Genomic DNA, 23609 nt, shown 5'->3' on the forward strand with positions numbered 1-23609 from the left:
TTTTAAAGAGTGTTTCAAAATATTTATAACAAGCGCGCGAGCGTGGTTACCTAGTTAATAATATCTTATGGAAAAAACGCATAGAGATCAGAGAATCAGAATTTTAAAATGTATTGAATAAAAAAAATCTAAACAAAAATAATTGTAAAAATAAGAATAGTTTGGTAATAAAAAAAAGTAGTAAAATATTGGGAAAAGAAAAGGTAGAAGGAAAGAGAAACCAAGGGAGGGGGGCCAAGAAAGAAAAGGAAGAAAAAAGCAAAAGAGTCTCCATCATCATTATCATCACTATCCATCCATCATCAATGTATATATAATAGATTTGTAAAGGGGGTTGTTCATCTGATTCATTTGTAAGAGCCAATCATCTCTCTCCACGCACACCCTCTTTCTCTCTCTGTTTTCCGAGATAGATATATATATAGAGAGAGAGTGAGACTAGTGTATCTCTTCGGTGGAAATTGTCCGTTACTCTTCACTATACATACATTTCATCTATCTATATTGGCCTCAAGCTTAACCTGCTGCATTTATCCTTTTGTTTACTAACAAATTGACTTTCTTTTGTTTGCAGTTGAAAGGAAGGAGAGAGAGAGAGAGAGAGAGAGAGAGAGAGAGAGAGAGAGAGATGGGGATACTGAGCAACAGAGTGGAGAAAGAGGAGATAAAAGGTGGTGATCACATCTATACTTACAGGGCTGTCTTTGCTTACTCTCATCATGGTACTCACTGTTATGTGATAACAGTAATTACAATTTTCTCCTTCTTTTCTGTTCTATTGTATTGATGCATTGTGCCAATTCTAATCTTGTTGATCTTTATATATCTATTTCTGAGGCAATTACTCTTTCTTTTTATCTATTACAAGTTTGTCATTTTGCACAGTGTTTTATTGTTCATTGATGCTGCTTAAAGTAAAATATCTGCCTCTTCCTTTGTCTATTCAAGAGGATGATAGGGTTTTGCTAGGTTCCAAAATTAGATCTTGGTTTTCAACTAGTTTTTATGTCAAGTTTCTTCAATTTTAGTCAATGATTCGGAGGACTTCCTTTTTTATTCTTCTTCTACAAGGGATCATGCCAATGATCTGGTACTAATAGTATCATGCCTTGTGACTTGGGTCATCCTAGGTTTATGCCCGCATTTGGTTGGAATTAAATGAACATTGGTAGGAAAGGAGTGAAGAAATGTGCAAAGAATAAGTAAAGTTGGAAACATAATTGAAAGAAGGAAGGAATGAGCATTTATCATGTTGGCCAGATTAAGCTTTAATTTTATATTTTTCTAAACAAAATGGTGTAAAGAAAGAATTTTATGCAAAAGTCTGAACGTGGTAGAACGAATTTCATTAATTCTTTTATCTCATTTCATTCCTCCAACCAGATGGAGCATTAAGTTGCTAGACTTACATCGCACCCTAATCATAATCGATGTGTTACACTTGTGCCCAATTGGAAGCAATAGAATGGTGGGAGAACAGGATGGAATAAGAGTTGTTGATGGAGGCTGAAATATAAAAAATGACTTTATAATTTTAGTATGGTAAAATTTCTGAATATATGGTATAGGAAAGAATGACCACCAGTTGGAAAACTGGAAGGAAGTAACCAGACTTTTAGGTTGAAGGAGGGATTCAGTAATTTCCTTATATTCACCCACCAATTCATTGTTTTAAAGAGGACACAAACTAGAGATTTGATTCCAGGATGGGTATAGGTCAATTTACTCCTTGAGTCATCACTTATCGAATTAAAGCAATGTGCTGGTAAAATGCTTAGATGTCTTGCACCAGAAATTTTGCCAACTCCATGATAATAATGGTTCACTCTTGACAAAAAAACTATACATTTATTCTATTTTTGCAAGAGGAGTGTAATATTTTGATTTAAACTGTAGCCAATAACCTTACAAGAGGAGTGGACCATTTTGATTTAAACTGTCCATCTTTCTTCTATTTTTGCATCTACATATGTTTTACTATTTTTTGTTAGAGCATGGATTAAATATGTAGAGATTCTCTGTGACATGGTAAGAAAGAAGAAAGAGTAAAGAGTAAAGTTTCATTGTGGTAGCCACAACTATATTTGATTGAAACAAGTAGCAAGAAATGATGTGAATATTACATCAAACTAGATAGGAATTATGCCTTATGATCAGATTCCATTCTTTAGAATTGGCTTTTGTTGTCCTTCCATGCATATGCTAGTACTTGCGGTCTTTGTATGCCAACAAGTGGCAGAAAGAGGATGTCGAAGGAAAGTTGCAAGTGGTACACCTTGCTACTGTGATTTCCTCGGTTGTTGCAATGCTACTGGAGCACTTCTTATGTTATTAGTAATTGCTAATGATTATTTTATAAAATTGCAGGTATCTATGTTGGGGGAAACAAGGTTGTTCATTTTACCCCTAAAAAGGAAGAGAGCTCAAGCACTGAAGCCCCTCTTATAACCTTTGACGGAATGTCAGACACCTCCTTATCCTGTCCAACTTATCCAGACTGCGGATTCAGACTGCTTAACAGTGGAGTAGTGCTCACCTGCCTAGACTGCTTTCTTCGAAGCGGATCTCTCTACTGCTTTGAATATGGAGTTAGCCCATCAATATTTCTTACTAGAGTAAGAGGTGGGACTTGTACCACTGCAGCATCTGATTCACCCCAGACTGTTATTCACCGAGCAATGTATCTTCTCCAGAAAGGATTTGGAAACTATGATGTTTTTCAGAATAATTGTGAGGATTTTGCTCTATACTGTAGAACAGGTCTTCTGACAGTCGATAGGCTTGGGGTTGGAAGAAGCGGCCAAGCTTCTTCAGTTATTGGTGCTCCTTTGGCTGCTCTTCTCTCCTCTCCTCTGAAGTTATTGATGCCTAGTCCTGTCGGCGTGGCCACTGTAACAGCAGGAATGTATTGCATGAGCAGATACGCTACTGATATTGGCGTTCGGACTGATGTTATCAAAGTAGCTGTGGAGGACCTGGCTGTAAATCTTGGCTGGCTTGATAGTGATGAAGAAGTACTTGAGGAGAACAAGGCCTCTGACGAGCAGATTGTGAAACTCTGACTTCTCATTACTTTCCGGAGGAAGCTCAATACATGTACATACATTTCTGGCTGTCCTTACTAAACATGGATTCAAGTTAAAAGTGTCGCAATGTAGGTTATATCAGTCCGCAACTTTTTATTTTAAGATTTTTATTTTCTTCTGGCAGTTTGTGCAATTATGGATTGATCTTCCTAGTTCTTGATAATTCTGAAAATCTGGGGTAGTAGATAATGTTCTAGGAGTTAATTGTTGGCTTTCACATTGTTAAATGAAGAAATTTCAAGTAAATACTTGCATTCTCGTTAGATAAGCTTTTTACTTCAAATTTTCCTATGACTAGTGTTATGTAATGGTCGAAGTGTGAAGTTCTATTATTCCTATGATCTTGATGATGATATAGAGCATCTGATTTTTTATAATGGTGGTTGGACTTGGACATACATATTACATACACACAAAACCTAACCATTGCTTACAATCTTATTGTTGCCATGGTATACTAAAATAGTGCAATGGCAGGTCACTTGATTTTCGAATATAATCAAAAACAATACCACCAACAATTTCTATTATATCCAATCTTTTTCTTAAAATACAAAAATGTTTTGGAAATAATAAATACTAGTAAAACAATGCACCCCTGATAACTAAAAAAAAAGTTGAGCACTTTCTGTTTAACATCTTGGCAAGTCTGCTGGAGGATGAGGAAGGGTCTCTAGTGGACCTTTCCCATTCTTCACTATGAATACAGTGGACAAACCCCATGTCAAATGTATCTCCAGGTGACAGTGCATAAACCATACCCCTGCAACATGTTATTCATTTTGTCATCAGTCTATGTACAAATATGTTTGTGTTTATGTAACATACTAGCTATGTGTAGCTAAAGCATACTAGTTTGTGGTTGTGCATTATTACCTGGATTGTCAGCAACGAAACGAATTGCTGCCCATCCACCTACAGGAACTCCTATGGTGTTCATATAAGGTGGATCAGCTAAGTTAAAGTTTGACGATTGTGGATCATAGTTCCCACTTCCATATCCCACAACATAGAAGCTATAGCCATGAAGATGAATTGGGTGATTCTCTGTCGTGACTGTGCCTGTATCCTGCAAAATAAGTTGAACCCTTGTCCCGTATTCAAGAACCTTAGTTCTTGTTCCATTCAGTGATTGCGTATTGTTAGGAGCAGTATTAGGTGCCCCATTTACAAAATCATACAATTTTAAAGGCATCCCTGGAAAATCCTCCGTAAATAGTCCAGTTATCTTGCTGTAGTAAGCTTGCAGAACTGAAACGTTAGGCCTGGTAAAACTAATGTTGTTAATGGATGCAGCCATAACACCTCCATTGTTACCTTGGCAGTTTTTCTTAGGATTGCTGGACTGACATTTTTCAACGTTCAATCCTATGGTAAAGAAAAGATCTGTATCAATTTCTTTTGGTACATTACCTGAATTGAGGCTTTTAAGCCCATCCATCACTGTTGTAGCAGCAAGATTGTCATTAAAACGAGGTAGATTAGCTTCAACGGCTAGACTATTTGGCAAGCATCCTAAGTAGTTAAAATAAGCTAGTGAAGTTAAATTCTGAAATGACACATTTTTGGCAGAAATGTATGGTCCCATGGCCATAGAATATCTTCCTATGTGTTGATTTGCAGTAATAAGAACATTGAGAGTCTGCCCAGGTCCTAGCATTACACGGTCTGTGGTGAATGGTTTTGTATAGTCCCCATCAGCCTCAACAATTGTTATATTATGATCAGCAATCGCGAAGAAACTCTCTGTGTTCAGTGTTGCACTTATTAGCCTCAAGAGGTATGTTTTGCCCGGAACAACATCAATCTTGTATGCATCTGAAAAACATAAAGAAAAAATTGACATCCTGCAGAATGTTTATAAACTGAGAATATAATGCCTTTATTTTTAGACACAGGAATTACCAGAAAGACTAGTGACATGATCAAGCTTAAAACGTGTATGTAGCAATTAAACAAAACAAAATAAAAGTGACTGTAGCAACAAAAGATCGATCATGGACCTGATATATGACACTGGACAGATTTAAATGGTTTTACACAATCTATAAGTTGAACTTAGGGTATCATTAGTGAATTAATCAAACCCTTCTAATTTTCATTTGTTCAAATTACGTCTCATCAACTGGGACTTGTATGGAGAGGGAATTAATTTGTCCAGCACTATACGCTGGGACCTATTCATTCGGCAAACATACACTATGGTCCGATTTGTATGAAATAATACGACAAACTGCATAATCATACAACCTAAATAGAGCTGCTAAACAGCTAAAATTGCTATGCATTTCTTGGTCTACTATTGATATGTACCATTGTTGGAGCAATGATAGTTGGGACCCGGATGGCCATTTATTGTAAAAGCATCCGCTGGTGGAGGAACTCCACCACCTGTTACAACAGCCTGCTCAAGCTTTACAACATCCTTCGTCCAATATTCTCCTGATGCAAGATTGAAGTCGTAAACAATACAGAAATTTAATTGAAAGTCTATTGTATGTAGAATACATAAAGTAATGGAGATATAAAAAGAATGTACCTAAAATTATGATATGCTCTTCGTAAGGTAATTTAAAAGGATATGAAACCCCGGGCTTAGGATATATAACAATGGCACCATAAACAGTTGCTCGGAGCCACGAGAAATGAGCATGCCACATGAGTGTTCCCTTCTGTTTCACAAGACTGAACTCATAGGTGAATGTCTGACCGGATTGAATAGGGCATTGTGTGATATAAGAAGGACCGTCGGACCAGCATGACAGTATTTGCCTCACACCATGCCTGTAAAAGAGATCGACATCAATAATGTATAATCTTAAGTGTGAAGCAGAACTAAGCTGCTAAATGACGTTATAATGCTTAATCATTCTAGACACAAACACCTAAACTGATCATAGGTAAGTGAAGTAGGGTAGAAACTTATCTTAACTAAACCTGAAATTAGCAGGTATAAACTATTGTATTATTTCAAAGAGGATAAAATTGGGGATAGCAGTAGTGATTACCAATGGACTGTTGCATTATGTGGAGTCTCATTGGTGACCTTTACAATAACTCGGTCATCTTCTTGAGCATACACAACTGGTCCAGGTAACATCTGGTTGATGGTCACGATTTTGTTGGTTTTACATAACTTTGTGATGTTCATGGTTTGCACCTGGTTAGTATCATATATGAAACTTGTTTAACAAAAAATCTCACAAGTAATATGCATTATTGAGGTAGAGTGCATCTAGATATTTTGATAGAAATTTAAGGATACCTTAAATTCATAATATCTAGTTGATCCTCCTCCTGGCCACAACGCCATGGCATGCATAATATGAGCATATAACAATAAGCTTAAGCTTATATACTTGAATGAAATGTCCAAATTTATTACCATTTATATGTACTTGTGCGTGTTGTGTGCCGGGGCGAGGGGAGTGAACAATGAAGAAGACAGGGAACATGGAAGCCCTTTGGATGGTGGCACACAACTGATTACATATATAGGTATATTATAGGGGGGGGGGGCAGAAGAAGAGAGCATCACAAGCAATGTACGTATTGTGAATTGTGTTAGTCAGCTATCATTATTTTCTGTAGCATGGTTTTGTAGTAACAAGTTGTGGGAACATGAATGTTTAACGTGGCCCTCATGTGGGTTATAAGTAGATTAAATAATCAGGACATTTACACTTTAACATACATGTTCTTTAAGATAAATCATGACAGAAGATTATGTTAATTTTCACCGGCTCTGAAAACCAACACCAACAAATCTAGTATATTCTATAGGTTTCCACATTATAGATATAAAAGGTCAGGCCGTCCACATTATAGATATAAAAGGTCAGGCCGTCACGAGTGGACCGCCCTGCATTTACGTACCTAAACAACTGTTCGAAATATGTTTGTAATAAGTAGATCATACTATATTCACGTACCAAAACGATAGTTCAATAATACCGGTTGCTCTGAATAAGTGTGGTACTATATAGTCCGATTTTCGTTTATCGGGACCAGACTCTAGAGGTTAATACTTGCATATGAATGTGGTGTCATCATATCTACATGCAAAAAGCATTTTATGGCTTCATGTACTCGTATCTTAAACGTATATTTGGGGTCAAGTGGGGAGAAGACAGAAATTGGAGAGGGCTTGGTTACAGTATATTAAGTTGATGAGAAGACAGGTGGGGAGGCTGCTACATAATAACATACATAAGTATATGTATGTTTTTTGTGTTGCTTTGGTTGGACATTAATAGTTTTAGTGAATTATAGGCATGTTGTTGTTGTTGGTGGTGCACGCCTCCTATTCCAAGTCCTACGGCCTTGACTGATTTCATTTAAAAATTGGAACCGGCTTTAAAGACCTTTGGCATTTATATATTGTCCACTGTTTTATAAAAAAATCACAATCACATTTCATGAGTAAGGATTTTGTTTTGAATTGATTAAAATGATAATAGCTGTTGAATATTTGGAAATGATTAAAATGTATGAATCATGGGGGAAGATTTTGAAAGCTCACGCCTTGTTGTAAATGTTACACTACAGGCCTGCTGTTCTGTGGTGATGGTGTCAACACAACACCCCCCCACCCCAACCCCAAGACCCTACTGCTAATATCTTTTTATATGCTTCATCTCCAACTCTCTCATCTACTCCATTCAGATACAAATGAATTAGTCAAAGATGGTAGTGAGCGCAATGGTCTGAATTTGATCAAGCTACGTAGTTTATATATTTTCATTTGATTGACTATGGTTTAAAATACATGTCAGTTTGAAAAGAGGTGTGTACTAATTATGAGAAAGCTTTTTGTAGTATTTGATTGATGGTATTGGTATGCAGGTAACCCAATACCATCATGCGCTCAAAGTTTGCTCCGGCTAACGTGCAAATCTTCTAAAAACCTCACAACCCATATTACTTTTTTCTAGATCTTGTCAACTTGGTGCCAAGACTCAAGAACAAGATGTTTTTAGAATTCTTAGTTTCTAATCAAGTAACAGACATCGACGGGATTAAGCATTGTCCTCACAAACATAAAAAAAGGAAAGTAAATCTTATTACTTTTCTAGCCGTGGCCAGTAGAACAATCTTGCTTACAAACTGAATACCACCAAATAGCACAAACTAAGGATAAGCAATTTAAGCACACAACTATAAAATAACATAAACTGGGATCTGGATACCCAAGAAGCACACAATCAACATTAGCACTAGAACATGACATATTCTCAGTTACAAGGTCAAACACTTTATATCCTTCACCAACAGATATAAGATTCCGGTTTTATCCGAAAACCGAGCCGAATCGGCCCATGCTCACCCCTAATACTAGTAGTACCAAACCCTCCTAGGCCCTAGCAGTTACCTTCTGCCATTTTAGAATCTCTAATAAATTCAATTCATCTTGAGCATTACAACAGCCAATATCGCAGATTAATGTTTAATTTTATATTGCTATGTTTATGTCAGATGCACCCCTGTTCGTTATGCACAAGGAAGAGGAAAGCAACAAGAGTGCCATTTATTTAAGGATTTTTTGTTCAATTCCAACGCAAGAAATAAGTGAACTGAGAAAACTCAGCCAGTCATGATGGATATGAGGGGTTAGTAATGTAGATCATTAGCCTCAGGATGAAGTCAAGGGTATAAAGTTGCAGTCATGGAATCATGGGAGTGGACGAAGAGAATAAGAGATAGGTTGTGTCTATTAAGATCTATAAAGGTTCTCCTCCCCCAGAAAGCATGGTTAATCAATACTTCGAATAAATAGCAAACTCTCTATTTGAGCACAAATAAGGAAGAAAATCCGAATTATATATCCATAAGTACTACAAAAGATTTAAATTACTAGCATCATTCAAATTATGATGTGATGGATTACTTCTGATTAGAAAAACAAGCCATCAAGCAAGAGGAGGTAGTGATGGAGTACCTGGATGTTAAGTTACCCGGACTCGGGTACGGATGTCGGATACAGGTGGTGCAGATCCTAGTGTCAGACTCTAAGTTTTAAAAACATTAGGATTCGTGGATATGAATCCAAAATTGGACACGGGTGCATATAACCTTCACATAACGATATTATCCCTAATTTTTATACATTACATTTGTGAATTCGTGTCTTCTACCACATAAAGTAAACATGTCAATAATTGTTTATGTCATTTTTTTTTTTGCTAAATTTTATGTCATATTTAAAACACAAATCAAAAGGATAACACAAAAATAATAATCTATAGACATCCTTCCCTAAAATTAAGAGGATTAAGTTGTGAGCACTTGTAAATCATTTTGAACTAGATTTCTTACGGTAAAAGTGTATGGTTTTCATCTCAAGGATCCGACTCATATCTCATACCCACACCCATGTCATGTCCGTGGACACGGGTATAAGGGAAAAATTGAAGAGTCCGGGTAACTTAGCCTGGATGTCCAGGCAACTGCTAAGGCAATAAGATTATAAGGTGCATGTCAATGGGCTAAGTCGATCAGGTAGCATATTGATTGGATCCTGGCCTAGGGTTAGATGATACCTTCATAAACATAATCCATTAAGTAATAAAAAAAACATGCATTATGTACACAATATGACAGAACTAATAGCTCTAACAACCCAATGGCAATTTTTTTAGTTAGTTTAGCTACTTGAGTTCATAATCACAAATTTGGTACCAGAACTGCCCATACAGTTCTGTCATTATCTTTCTAACATGTAAGAAATTGGACACATGTTACGTTTGTAGCCTAAGTTCCCGGACTCGGGTACGGGTGTCGGATATAGGTGCAGATCCTAGTGTCACACTCTTAGTTTTAAAAATATTAGGATTCGTGGATATGGATCCAAAATTGGACACGGTTGCGGGGATTCGGCATATAACCTTCACATAAACGATATTATCCCTACTTTTTATACATTAAATTTGTGAATTCGTGTCTTCTACCACATAAAGTAAACATATCCATAATAGTTTATGTCATATTTAAAACACAAATCAAAAGGATAACATGAAAATAGTAATCTATAGACATCCTTCCCTAAAATTAAGAGGATTAAGTTGTTGTAAACACTTGTAAATCATTTTGAACTAGATTTCTTACGGTTAAAGTGTTCGGTTTCCATCTCAAGTATCCGACTCAAATCCCATACCCACACCCATGTCATGTCCGATGGACACGGGTATAAGGGCAAAATTGAAGAGTCCGGGTAACTTAGTTTGTAGCTTCACATCATGATGTTACTCCATTAGGCAAGAGTCGCTACCTAGAGCTAGAAAGGCCATGTTTAAGTAATCTAAAGTAAGGATAAGTGGATAACTACAAATTGGCCACACATGTAGATTCATTTTCTTTTTTAGTGTTCCAAAGGCATAATACAACATATTATCATTAAAACTTTACAAACAATGAGATAGTCTTTAAAGACCCTGAAGAATACATCTGAGTGTTCGACATCCATCCGGAGGAGGATTAGGCATAGTGCATAAAGCTAAAATAACATAGACAGGTTCAATTTTTGGTATCTGCACAAAGAGTAAACAATGAAAATTTAGTCGAACATCAAACCTAACTTTCCATTCAACTCTAGAAGATCTAATCAAGTGCGTAAAGGAGCTAATCTGAAAAGGAAGGGGATCCATAGGATTGGAATTGGCAATGCCAGTCGGATGATGTGGGATTGGTACAGTTTTTGTGAAGAAGCAACAATCTAGGACCCTTTTATCGCCCTTGGCTAGTATTGTTTATGTGAAGAAGCAAAAAATACTTTGAACTTATATTAAAAGGACTGAACAGATAGATCTAGCAAATTTTACATATTAAAAGCAATAAGCAAGCAAAGTTTACATATATTTAAAGCAATGGGAAAAATCAATTACAAACAGATTAAAATAACAAAAAGAAATCAGCACAGCATTGGTATTTAGATGTTTTATACGTATAAACCAAATTGACAAATAGAGTATTACAGCCACCAAAATTTATCCCATAACATCTTATATAAATGATCAAGTAAAATTACAAACCTTACACTTAATCATAAATTCGATAACATACAGAGGCTCAATAAGCAGTGGTTGAGGCACCAAGAATGCCAGCAAGTGACCCCAAAACCGCAAATGCCAAAAGTGGACTAACATCCAAAGTATTGAAAAGCGGAGGAATAATATTTCTAAAAAGATTCAAATAAGGATCACACAAGTCTCGAATAGCTGACAATGGCTGACGATCCCATGGAATATTAGGAAACCAACTAAGTAACACCCTAACCATTAACACAGCACTATAAATCTCAAGCCATTTCGACATCCCGGCAGCTACAACAGTCAATGGTGTGTTCAAAGACCTAGGGGCATTACTAATTGCTGCAAAAAACAAGGGACCCATTGTGCAAATCAATGTATCCTGAACACCTTGAATAGCTAATAGCTCATCTGGATTAGGCATTGTAAAAATACCCCTTAATTTGGGGCCAAAAATCCTAACTTTTTCAAACAAGATTCTTGAAATTGACAAAGTTAAGGGTAAGAGAGTTGTAAAGTTTGAATCTTTGGATGAATTGGGTGGTGGGTCAGTGGGGAAACTTGAAGAAGAAGAAGAAGAAGAAGAAGAAGAAGAAGAAGAAGAAGAAGAAGAAGAAGAAGATGATGAGGAGGAAACACAAATCTTGGGTTTTCTTGAAATTTGGGAAATGAGTATTGAGCTGGGGAGAGAGATGAGATGAGGTGGAGAGGTGGAGCTGAGTTTTGAGAAGGGAACAAGTATAGAAACATTAGATGTATGTATTATATGTTTAGGATGTGAAGAATGAAGAGACAGAGATGTGTATGGAGAAAGAAATGAGGGGTTTAGGGTTTGAGAGGCCATCGAAAGTCAAGAAATGCCAATCAAAAATGTAATCTTAGTAGGTACAAAGAACGAACTATGCTGGAGCTGCCTAGAGTTAAAGGTTGTTTATGTGGACTTTGATCAACCCGTCAGTTCAGTTTTGTATCTTCCCCACCAAATTTTGATTTATTTGTGTTTCTATAATATCCTTTAAAATTTATTATCTATTATTTATTATATATTAACGAGCATTAAATTCAAAAATTTATATTAAAAATGACATATTTGTAAATATTTTGACCCATATTTTTTTAAATTTGACTAGTGGATCGACCCATATTCCTAAACATAATAATTATTACACAAATTTGCATAGATTCATATGACTATACACATCTTAAATGGTATTTAAAATTATTAAAAAATCAATTATCAATATTAAAAAGATCAAACATATTATTAAAATAGATTTGTTATCATACCAAATCAATTATAGATCCACAATTCATGTTTACCGTAATTCAAATTCAAAAATCAACTTTCCTTAATAATCATTATCTTCTTCTTCTTTCTTTGTTACCGGCCATATCCATGAATCATCTTCTATATTCTTCTTTTCATTTTTACGGGCTGTATTCATTATCTTCTATATTCTTCATTTTCATTCTCTCTTCTTTATTATATCAGTAACATATATGTATATACATAATTTTCTTATATCATCTTCTAACAAATACTATTTTATAGTAATTTATTCTTTATTATCTCTTTCCTCTGTCCATCGATGATTTACTTATGGAAATGCGCAATATTTTCTTTATTTTTTTGTACATGCATGTTTTTGTTCATAATTATGTGCGATTTGGTTACTTATTCACGTATTTGATTTTTTTTATATGAATATTCACAATTTTGAATTGTATTTTTGCAGATGATTATCAATGGTTGTTTTTGTTTGCAGAAGAGAAGACTATCGACATTTGCTTCTATTCAATTGTTAACCACTTTATTTTTTAAAATGATTCAAAACTATGAATGTGTTTAATCATCTTTCCATATTATGTCTTCCAAATTATGTCTTCAATATTCAGATCTTTCCATAGAGCACAAAGAAAATATTTTGGAACTTAAAATCAATAATCTCTCCTCCTAAGATGAAGAACTTCCCCGTTAATACAATAAAGGTGAAAACTCTCCTCCTTAGCATAAGAAAGACTATTTTTCTATATAATCCCTCCCCCTTAGTTGAGTAATCCTTCAAAATGTATCTGAACAGAGGGATAAGACAACACAACCAAGTGAAGAGATTATATTATGTAACCATTTCCTCACAGTACAAGTGTTTGAATTCTATTTAGTGATCTCATGTTTCACTCCACTCTACACTCAAACGTTTGTCACTCAGTCTCACAGTTTGTCACTCACTTAGAACTCCAAACATCCAAGTGTACCTGCAAGAAAATCCTTTTCATAGAAAAGTTTCCTTCCACCTTCAAGGAGGGAAACTCTCAGTCAAGAGATTCCGAAATTTTCCTTTTGAGAGAGAAAATTAGGATTCTTTTAAGTGGAAAAATTCCCGATTTTCCTCAGCTTCCATGACGAAGTATAACTTAAAAACTCGTCAGATAATATTGTAAGTCATATGTCATAGCCTATTTGTATATTCGAGGATTCAACTCAACTCAAATAAGAATGTAATAAGTAAATAGTGGATCGACCGTCAGAGAGATCTCGCAAAGTAATATCTGTCAAAGGATTCAGAAATAAGGTTCATCTACAGACTTGAGGAGGTAATTCACTGGAAGAAGTTCAAGAAGTTGATCATGCCTCAGTGATATAAATCAAGATCGTGGATTTAATCAAGTGACAGAGATCTCGTCAGAGTATCATTAATTACAAGAATTTAATCTGAAGAAAATCAAAGCGTCAAAGTCAAGACATGAAGAAACGTCACGGAAGTTAGTCACTCATGAACCAGACAGTACATCGAGTGTCAACGTTGAAGTGGCGGAATTGATTCATAATTCTCAGTGATTTTCAGAAGATATTCAGAAGAATGGATGCTGCTCAGGGTTAGTATTAATTCTCTATTAATTAATTAAGTCATATAATTTAATTAAGTAAATAAATTATATCTGCAAAGATTAATTTATTGATTAATTAAATTAATTGATTAATTAATTCAGAATTAATTTTAGGAATTTTCAGAAGTTTAATTGGATTAAATTCAATCTTAAATCAGCAAGACAATTGAAAATGAACTAGCATGACAATCTGGATTGTCATACCGATTGTCATGCCAGTTCAAAAGATTGTCCTACCGATAGTCATGCCAGTTCAAAAGATTGTCCTACCGATAGTCATGCCAGTTCAAAAGATTGTCCTACCGATAGTCATGCTGGTTCAAACGATTGTCTTGCTAGCTCAAAAGGATAGTCTCACCGATTGTCATACAAGCTTAAAGGATTGTCATTCCAATTCAATTAATTCGACTGTTGATAAATAGAAGCAGAAGTCATTCAACTCAAAAAATCTCAATCATACAGAACACATTCAAGAACAAAGAAAAGAAAGCAGCCGCCTTGAAACATTTTATTTTCTTCTCTGCTTACATCAAGATCAAAATTCTAGTTTGTTAATGTTAAATCCAAACCACTAGAATTATTTATCTTGTTCTTGTGTAACAATCTAGCGGATCAAAATCCCTAGAACTTAATCTCAAATCGCGTTTAGCATTTGATTCTAATTATTGCAAAAATAGAAAAAGTTCATGTCGAATTTATTCTAGATTTGTGATAATTGATTTGAGATTAATACCTTGTAATCGATACAGTTGTTGTAACACCTTTCAAGTTTAATAATATTTTTATTTAACTTGAATTTTGTTTCACATTTTTTATTCCGCATTTATTCTATTATTTGGTAACGTTTGTATTCAACCCCCCCTTCTACAAACATATTGGGACCTAACAATTGGTATCAGAGTCTTCTGATTAACGAACAAATCAAGATCCTAGACTTTTGTGATTTTTCAACTCCTTGAATTTTTATTTATTCAAAAATTCATAATGACTTCACATAAAGTTGGAACCGTTAAAATTCCACAATTTGATAAAGAGAATTATATCATGTGGAAGAAGAAGATGCTATTATTTTTACAAGTTGCAAATCCCAAATATTCAAACTTGTTAAAGAAGGGTATAAAAACTCCGATGGTTATTGAACCGGAGGTAATAATAGATGGTGTGGTGACTACTGAAGCTAGAACCTATCCAAAAGAGCCTGAAGATTTTACTCCTGCTGAGAAGGAAGAAGCCTCCTTGGATGCCAGCCTTCAATTAATATTAATTGATTCCCTTGATCCCTTGATGAACAGACATGTGATGAACTGTAAAAATTCCAAACACATGTGGGAAACTATTGAGGTGATTAATGAAGGCACAGAGGAAGTTAGGGAGAACAAGTTGGAAATCCTAACCTCTGAATATGAACATTTCAAATCAAATCCAGGAGAAGGAATTACTGAAGTGTTTGAGAGGTACAATGCGTTGATCAACAACCTGAACATCAATGGAAAGTATTATTCAATCAGGGAGGTCAACAAAAAGTTCCTTTTAACACTGCCAGCTCATCTTGAACATAGAATCACTGCCATTAGAGAAGCTAGAGATCTGAGTGAGATTTCTTTGGACAGGCTCTATGGAGTGTTAAAAACCTATGAGTTGGAGCAGATTCAACAGAAGGAAGTCTACGGGAAGGATAGAATGGTCAGCACATCTAATGCACTTGTAGCTGAAGGACAACAACAACAACAATCTCAACAGTTAGAAAGAATGGTACAGTTTTCCAAGGGTGAGGAAAATGAGTTAGTAGCAGAATATGATCCTCCTACTACAAATCAATCAAGTGATGATTTTTATTCCTTGGAAGAGCTGGAGCAATTGGAAGATGAATCAATGGCCAAAATTGTCAAGAGATTCTCCCATGTCAGATTCAGGAGGAATCCCAAGCTTAAGTACAAGTCCAACTACAACAAATTCCAGAAAGGTGGATCTTCATCCTCTAACACCAGCAGTGGTGGGTACAAAACATGAATGGTTGATCGGAGCACCATTAGATGCTATAACTGCAATGAGTTGGGACACTTTGCCACAGAATGTAGGAAGCCAAAGCAAGTAAGAAAGAACTCTGAAAGAGCTTATCTGGCAAAGGGAAGAAGCTGGGATGATACTGACAGTGAAGATGAAGATGAAGGAAATCTTGCTCTTATGGCTATTGATGGAAAAGCTTCATCGTCAAGAATAGAGGTAAAACTTTCTGATGTTGAAATGGTTTATCATCTAAGAGGTAACTTAGATTGTGCACGTCGTGATAATGAACTGTTAAGTTTAAAGATCACAGACCTTGAGAAAGAGGTCAATGAATTAAGACTTGTGCATATTAATCAAGACAAATTAAAAGAACAGGTATCTTTTCTAGAGAATAGAGTTGACTGTTATAGAAAACTCGAAACTATTCTCAAAGACAAGATCACCGGTCTTGAGACTAAGGTTAGAGCCTACTTCAATTCTTGTTCGAAGGCGAAAGAGTTCTACAGTAAGCAAGCTGTTAATCAAACATCTGGAATAGGTTATGATTACAATGCTGCTATTGGAGAATTAGGCATAAACTCCCCTCCTCATGTCTGTGCTAAAGGGAGGGAAGTACCACATGTGCTTAAGGGTGTTGATGAACCCCTCTATAAAGCATCAATTGCTGAACCATTTGATGCGACCTCTTCTGTTATTCAAGAAGAAATACGTGCTGATGATCATGCTAATGAGAAGATTGTTTCCAAGTCAAGCGAGTCGAAAGTTCCAGTCAAAGTTGTGAAAGCAACTGAGACTAACTCAGACACACATGAGTTGGATAACAATAACGCCATATCTACCATGCATAAATTGCCTGTTGTTAATCACTCTCATAAAGCATGTGGTGTTGCTAATTGTATGTCTTGTGCTTTTAATATGATGTATGCTTATTTTAATGGTAAGCATGTGTCTAATGATAAGACTACTCCTCGTCAGCATGTGAATAACAAGAAGCATGATAGGTCTAAGACTGCTAGTCCTTCTAAGGCTAGAAAGGAGACATTTGTGCCTAAGCCTAACCAGAAATTTGTTAAGGCTATTTACAAGGTCAAATGTTCAGTCATTGAGAATGTTGAGATCGTTAAAATTAAAAATGTTGTTTTGCCTGACAAAGGACAATTCTACAAGTATGCCGGGCCCAACCAAGTTTGGGTTCCGAAGAAGGTCTAATCCATTTGAAGTGCAGGGCAGTATACAGGTGTAACCGGTAGTGTGGATTCTTGACAGTGGATCATCAAGACATATGACCGGAAATAGAGCCCTGCTATCAAATGTGGATTGAGAAAGCTGGCCCCCTGGTTACCTTTGGAGATAACAACAAAGGTTTATCTGAGGGATATGGCTGTTTGCAAGCTGGGAATGTTATCATTGTAATTTTGTATATTGTGCTAGGTTATTATCAGGAAGCAGTATCTAACATATAGCATCAGTGACGAGACTTGAGAATATTACGACATATCAAGCACCTGCTGCACATTACACTTGGAATTGTACTCTAGTAAGATGTGTACAAGTGTACTCCTGGTTGGTGAGTCAAAAGAGGAAGTCAATGCACCACAGTTCATGGACTTTGCAGCTGCAGATCTATTGGACTATGCAATCTCTTCTTCACAATCTCACTTCAGGTTGGTATGAACTAGTATACTGCTCAAGCAATCGTCAAGGACATGGTATGGCACTCTAACTGCAGTTACAGTTTTATATGAATAAGTAGAGTCGTCATATTTATAACTCTCTTATCACTAGGCACAAACATATTATTTTATATGTGCAGTGGTATATTGATAATGCAACATAACAATTAGTATCTAAAGTACTTGACAAGTATCGGTCAATGATATGTTGTTAACATTATGTTGCAGATATTTGTAAGCTTTTGACATGAATGAGAATTACTTAGACTTTACCCTAAGTGATCAATGTTTTATCCAAAACTCATTCATATTGAAAAACAAAATCAAACTTCTTTCTACATTAGTGATTTCTTATTTCATGTAAAATCTTTTGAAATCACTATTGTAAATCATTTTATCTCTCTATAGTGCCATATGTTCTGTGTTACAGGTTCAGTCCCCAATGACTTTCTTTCATTGACAGTCATGAGGTTGAAAACCCACAACGTCTATCCCAGACTGTAAAGACAAACACAAAAACAGAACCAACCAACACTCTCTTACCACAAAATGTAGTATGAATGAGCGTGAGGGAGATAGTGCCTTAGTGCACCACATAAGGAAGGTTCTGTAGTCAACCCAGTAGCTCTGTCTCATACATAGATGAGTAGTATTTAAACCGAGACAACTGCTAGCCCCCATACATCTTCTCAAAAAGATGTAATGGCTGAAAAGGCACAAAAACAGTTACTAGATTCATTCTCTCAACAGGGTGAGTCTATTGAATTTTGCCTGTCGGCCAAGGTATCCGATGTAGTGTCACCACTTCAAATATAATCAATTCTTGATGCACAAGGAGAGGTTACACACACAAAGGATGAGTTGACGGAAACAAGAGTTTCGACCATTTTAAGGTCAGATTCGATTGTTCAAGGTTCGTTAGTGGACCAATTGCCTTTACAGGTGTTAGGAGAGGATACTGATCCAAAAGCCATATGTCAGTGGTCAGTGTCTACCTCCCCAGGCTTAAATCCCCTGGATGCATCTGCGGATAGTGGATCTGACATAGGTGCAGATCGGCAACTTGTTGACAATGATTCAGATATTACCTGATGTGTCACAAGGAAATGTCTTCACAGACATTAGAAGGGAACTTTGATCTTTATGCTAAATTCGTTGGATCATTGTTTACCTTCCCAGAATTCAAGTCTGGAACCCTAAAAGGGAAACTAGCAACTTGTAAATTATGACTCAGATTCATCTGACGAGTTTAACAAGGATGGGGATTTGTGAACTCCCATTGCACCACCTGTGACCTCCTTAAGGATGGCTAAGGTGATTTTCCTTGCAGGTACTGCTGGAATATGGAGCTATGAGAGGAGTGATACACTTGTGAGAATGAGTGTAAACACGAGTGGAGAGAAGAGTGAAACACATGTGAGGTACACTAAACAGAATCACACACTCACAGTGAGGAAGAAAGAGAAACTACTTGTTATTTCTTTTCCAACCAAGTGAAATATGAGAACTCCTTCAGACAACAGCATACATTCCTTCTTTAAGGGGGAGATAAAAGCTTAAGTAATAGTTTGGAGGATTCCTCAACTAAGGGGGAGAAATAGCAGGGAGTAAGAAAAAGATCCTAAAAATGTACAGTACACCACACCATTGTTGTTTGTAACTACGGATCCTATTATACGGGAGAGGTGGTAAACACAAGGTGATTTCCTAGTAAGGGAAGAAGCTGTTAGGGGAGTACCATTGGTTTTTATCTGCGGATCCTATTGTACGGGAGAGGTGGTAAAACGAAGGTGATCTTCTTTAATCAGTTGATTCTCATAGGGGGAGAAGCAAGAGATATGGGCTTCTCAACAGGAAATGTGGTTGTACAAATGAAGATGGAACTACTTGAAGATATGTTCAGTCTAGAGGAACATCTACTTGGAATCTGGAAAATGTTAAATCTCATCCAGAACTTTTTTGCTATTTACTTTGCATGTATGTTTATATCTTTTTCTTATTTGTTAGTTGAGTTATCCTCTAGGTATTTGTGTGTTATTGTCTAACAAACAAATAGGGGGAGATTGTAAGTCATATGTCATAGCCTATTTGTATATTCGAGGATTCAACTCAACTCAAATAAGAATGTAATAAGTAAATAGTGGATCGACCGTCAGAGAGATCTCGCAAAGTAATATCTGTCAAAGGATTCAGAAACAAGGTTCATCTACAGACTTGAGGAGGTAATTCACTGGAAGAAGTTCAAGAAGTTGATCATGCCTCAGTGATATAAATCAAGATCGTGGATTTAATCAAGTGACAGAGATCTCGTCAGAGTATCATTAATTACAAGGATTTAATCTGAAGAAAATCAAAGCGTCAAAGTCAAGACATGAAGAAACGTCACGGAAGTTAGTCACTCATGAACCAGACAGTACATCGAGTGTCAATATTGAAGTGGCGGAATTGATTCATAATTCTCAGTGATTTTCAGAAGATATTCAGAAGAATGGATGCTGCTCAGGGTTAGTATTAATTCTCTATTAATTAATTAAGTCATATAATTTAATTAAGTAAATAAATTATATCTGCAAAAATTAATTTATTGATTAATTAAATTAATTGATTAATTAATTCAGAATTAATTTTAGGAATTTTCAGAAGTTTAATTGGATTAAATTCAATCTTAAATCAGCAAGACAATTGAAAATGAACTAGCATGACAATCTGGATTGTCATACCGATTGTCATGCCAGTTCAAAAGATTGTCCTACCGATAGTCATGCCAGTTCAAAAGATTGTCCTACCGATAGTCATGCCAGTTCAAAAGATTGTCCTACCGATAGTCATGCTGGTTCAAACGATTGTCTTGCTAGCTCAAAAGGATAGTCTCACCGATTGTCATACAAGCTTAAAGGATTGTCATTCCAATTCAATTAATTCGGCTGTTGATAAATAGAAGCAGAAGTCATTCAACTCAAAAAATCTCAATCATACAGAACACATTCAAGAACAAAGAAAAGAAAGCAGCCGCCTTGAAACATTTTATTTTCTTCTCTGCTTACATCAAGATCAAAATTCTAGTTTGTTAATGTTAAATCCAAACCACTAGAATTATTTATCTTGTTCTTGTGTAACAATCTAGCGGATCAAAATCCCTAGAACTTAATCTCAAATCGCGTTTAGCATTTGATTCTAATTATTGCAAAAATAGAAAAAGTTCATGTCGAATTTATTCTAGATTTGTGATAATTGATTTGAGATCAATACCTTGTAATCGATACAGTTGTTGTAACACCTTTCAAGTTTAATAATATTTTTATTTAACTTGAATTTTGTTTCACATTTTTTATTCCGCATTTATTCGATTATTTGGTAACGTTTGTATTCAACCCCCCCTTCTACAAACACATTGGGACCTAACAAATATCTAAGTCCTCAAGTTGCAATTTTGACAAGGGTCAAAATCATTTCCAGATTCGAATTCTGGGATGAAAGTCAATAATCAATGATATGTCATCAGGGATCAAAGATTTCTTCTGAAGTCTATGAAGACTTATCCGAGTTAATAATCTAAGAACAAAATCCAATTTTAAAATCAGAGTATTCCCAAATCAAAGCCACAATCCATAGATTAGAGCATAAAAATATGTAACATAGATCTAGGATCATGACATCAATCCAAGGATTAGAGTATAAGGCTCTTTAAGGCCCGGATCTAAGGATTAAGATCCAATTATTGTTAGTAACCTTGAGATGGTTTAACAATAATTGCTTCGTCAACACCTTCCTTGTGTGTGAATCTCACGTGTATATAGGAAATATTTGGACCAAGGGGTAACGACTCTCATTCAGATGCCCTGCCTGACAGAGGAATTTCATATATTACATTCTGTTAGGAGAATGCACCTAGTAACAGTTTACGTGCCTATTCAGCTCTATATTCTTTTGAGGGAATACATATGGGCTTATAAATGTCTCAAAGTTTAGATACTCCTCTACTTTGTGAGAGACAAAGCTGTAGGGTTGACCAATCATTCCTTATGTGGTGTTGCTTGACAGTATCTCCCTTATTCTCAACAAAACTCCAATACCAAGTGGTAATTTGTCTGACACCAAGTTTATAACTCATGAAAAATTAGGTGTATTAGAGCAAAATATGGTGAATATATCATAGCAAGGTAAATGATACTGTTTGATAAGTGTTTAGTTCTATGACTTCAGTTAGAACCTATGGGATTTGATAGGCTCATAGTCAGTTCCTAAAATCACTAAGGGTTGAAGATCATAAGTTTCTAAAGTACAATATCAGAGAATTTAGAGATGAATATGAGAGTGATTCAGGAGCTCACAACCTTAAGATCAAAGAAATTTACCTTTTATTTACCACCATAAAGATTTATGAAGGATAAATAAGATGAATTGCCTTTGATTCCTTTAATAATTTTATCCCTTCAAATCGTATTAGATTAAAGCAGTTCATATTTTTATTCTTAGTTCAATACAGAGAGTGTAATAATTATTTTAAAATAATAAGATTAAAATAAGGCAATCAGAGTTAAAATTATAAGATCACATGTTTATGACAAGAGTGTAATTGACAATACTGTACCAATTTTGATTAGTCACATCAAGATTGAACCATTATACTGTACACCTGACATCACGTATCACAACTATAATAGTTATGCTACATCTATTCTCCAAGTCAAGCTATGGAACCCACTTTGGAGAAAAACGATTGAAGGGAGCTTGCTGAAAATAAGTTATTGATTATAATCAATAAATTATTTAGCATTCAGAAAGAAGATAAGCTAAAAGTCAATTTAGCAACAACTCATGCCTTAATAACTTCCTATTCTCACAAAGGAATGAGTGGAGAAGATTACAACAAGATTGTAGCCTTCAAAAAACAATTATTACACAAATATGTTGTTGGATCACACCAAGAGAATTTTTGTAAGAAAAAACAAAAAGAGACAAACAAGTTTGGTATCCAGCTTAAATGTCCATATTACAGCCCCACCACTAGCAAAGCAGATGGAAAAGAAGTGATGGAGGATTAAAGTGGAGAGCATCTACTTTATAAAAAGATAACATCTACTATCAGTAGGGTATCTACTTTAATAAAGGTGCAGAAAATCGTAAGCAATGACGATTTTATTTTTGTACTGACCCTCTTCCTTATTCTATAAAAGGAGAGTTATATTTTTAAGAAGAGGATCGAAAAATACAGAGCATAAATCATTGTATACATCCTTTAGAATCTATTATGATGTGTGAGTAGTAACCCCACGGGGTTCTAAGTTATGTATACGTAAGTTTAAGGGCCTGTTAAAATCATAAATATATCCTTATGCCTTTTTTCTGACATACTTATCTTCTGAGCCATATCTCTTGTCTGCTCTATTATTTTGTCTTTGGTGTCTTGTTATCTTCAAAGAACAACTGGTCCTCTTTGTTGTCCTATTGTTTATCTGCACAAGCACATGTGCCTGTGTAAGTAAAAGCACAATAGACTTGGCATGTGTAAGTAAAAACACAATAGACTTGGTATCAGAGCAAAATCTGAAAGTAAACAGATTAGATCTTGGAAGTATGAGTGCACAAAAACTTAGCAGTATCAAGATCCCTATCTTTGACAAAGTGAACTACATTCTATAGAAGAAGAATATAATATTGTTGTTCATCAGGATGGCCAATCCATTATATATTAAAATTCTCAAGAACGGACCATTCATTCCTATGGTAAGGGTTCCTGAAGCAATATATGGTCATTCCTGGTCACTTTGCTCCTAAAGATCCGTCTACATATATTGAACCAGAAAAGGAGAAATTTTAACTTGACAATAGCTTGCATCTCATTCTCATTAAATCTCTTGATAATGTCATGTATAACAACATTATCAACTGTGAGTCAGCCAAATAGATATAGGAAAATATAGAGATTT

General features: G+C 35.5%; 3 protein-coding genes across 4 annotated transcripts; 1 reads left to right on the forward strand and 2 right to left on the reverse strand.

Annotated features, from left to right (window-relative positions):
* The first annotated feature begins 221 nt into the window (after positions 1 to 221).
* Positions 222 to 3332, forward strand: LOC141696717 (protein LEAD-SENSITIVE 1-like). 2 transcript variants are annotated; one of them, XM_074500835.1, is made up of 3 exons: positions 222 to 353; positions 575 to 722; positions 2368 to 3332. In XM_074500835.1, exons 2-3 carry the CDS (start codon positions 629 to 631, stop codon positions 3060 to 3062), a joined length of 789 nt encoding a protein of 262 aa, XP_074356936.1. In that variant the 5' UTR covers positions 222 to 353; positions 575 to 628; the 3' UTR covers positions 3063 to 3332. The 2 variants fall into 2 exon arrangements, with proteins under 2 accessions (XP_074356936.1, XP_074356935.1); XM_074500834.1 differs by having other exon boundaries at positions 309 to 463.
* A 108-nt stretch (positions 3333 to 3440) lies between these two features.
* LOC141696716 (laccase-6) lies at positions 3441 to 6568 on the reverse strand. The gene is made up of 6 exons (XM_074500833.1): positions 6352 to 6568; positions 6095 to 6246; positions 5626 to 5870; positions 5400 to 5528; positions 3963 to 4904; positions 3441 to 3849 (listed from the first exon to the last, which is right to left on the reverse strand). Exons 1-6 carry the CDS (start codon positions 6472 to 6474, stop codon positions 3719 to 3721), a joined length of 1722 nt encoding a protein of 573 aa, XP_074356934.1. The 5' UTR covers positions 6475 to 6568; the 3' UTR covers positions 3441 to 3718.
* Positions 6569 to 11150: 4582 nt separating this feature from the next.
* LOC141695519 (ylmG homolog protein 1-2, chloroplastic-like) lies at positions 11151 to 11534 on the reverse strand. The gene has a single exon (XM_074499759.1). The coding sequence runs from the start codon at positions 11532 to 11534 to the stop codon at positions 11151 to 11153; it is 384 nt and encodes a 127-aa protein (XP_074355860.1).
* Between the last annotated feature and the right edge of the window lie 12075 nt (positions 11535 to 23609).

The sequence above is a fragment of the Apium graveolens genome, chromosome 11 (genome assembly GCF_009905375.1).
Source record: "Apium graveolens cultivar Ventura chromosome 11, ASM990537v1, whole genome shotgun sequence".
Taxonomy (NCBI): Eukaryota; Viridiplantae; Streptophyta; class Magnoliopsida; order Apiales; family Apiaceae; genus Apium; species Apium graveolens.

Excerpts from the sequence above, each read along its gene's own strand:
- LOC141696717 (XM_074500835.1), top strand. The coding sequence starts at position 629 with ATGGGGATACTGAGCAACAGAGTGGAGAAAGAGGAGATAAAAGGTGGT. Across the intron at positions 723-2,367 it reads CTTTGCTTACTCTCATCATG|GTATCTATGTTGGGGGAAAC; the intron begins GTACTCACTGTT and ends ATAAAATTGCAG.
- LOC141696716 (XM_074500833.1), bottom strand. The coding sequence starts at position 6,474 with ATGGTAATAAATTTGGACATTTCATTCAAGTATATAAGCTTAAGCTTA. Across the intron at positions 5,529-5,625 it reads AGAGCATATCATAATTTTAG|GAGAATATTGGACGAAGGAT; the intron begins GTACATTCTTTT and ends ATCTTGCATCAG. Across the intron at positions 3,850-3,962 it reads TTTCGTTGCTGACAATCCAG|GGGTATGGTTTATGCACTGT; the intron begins GTAATAATGCAC and ends AACATGTTGCAG.
- LOC141695519 (XM_074499759.1), bottom strand. The coding sequence starts at position 11,534 with ATGCCTAATCCAGATGAGCTATTAGCTATTCAAGGTGTTCAGGATACA.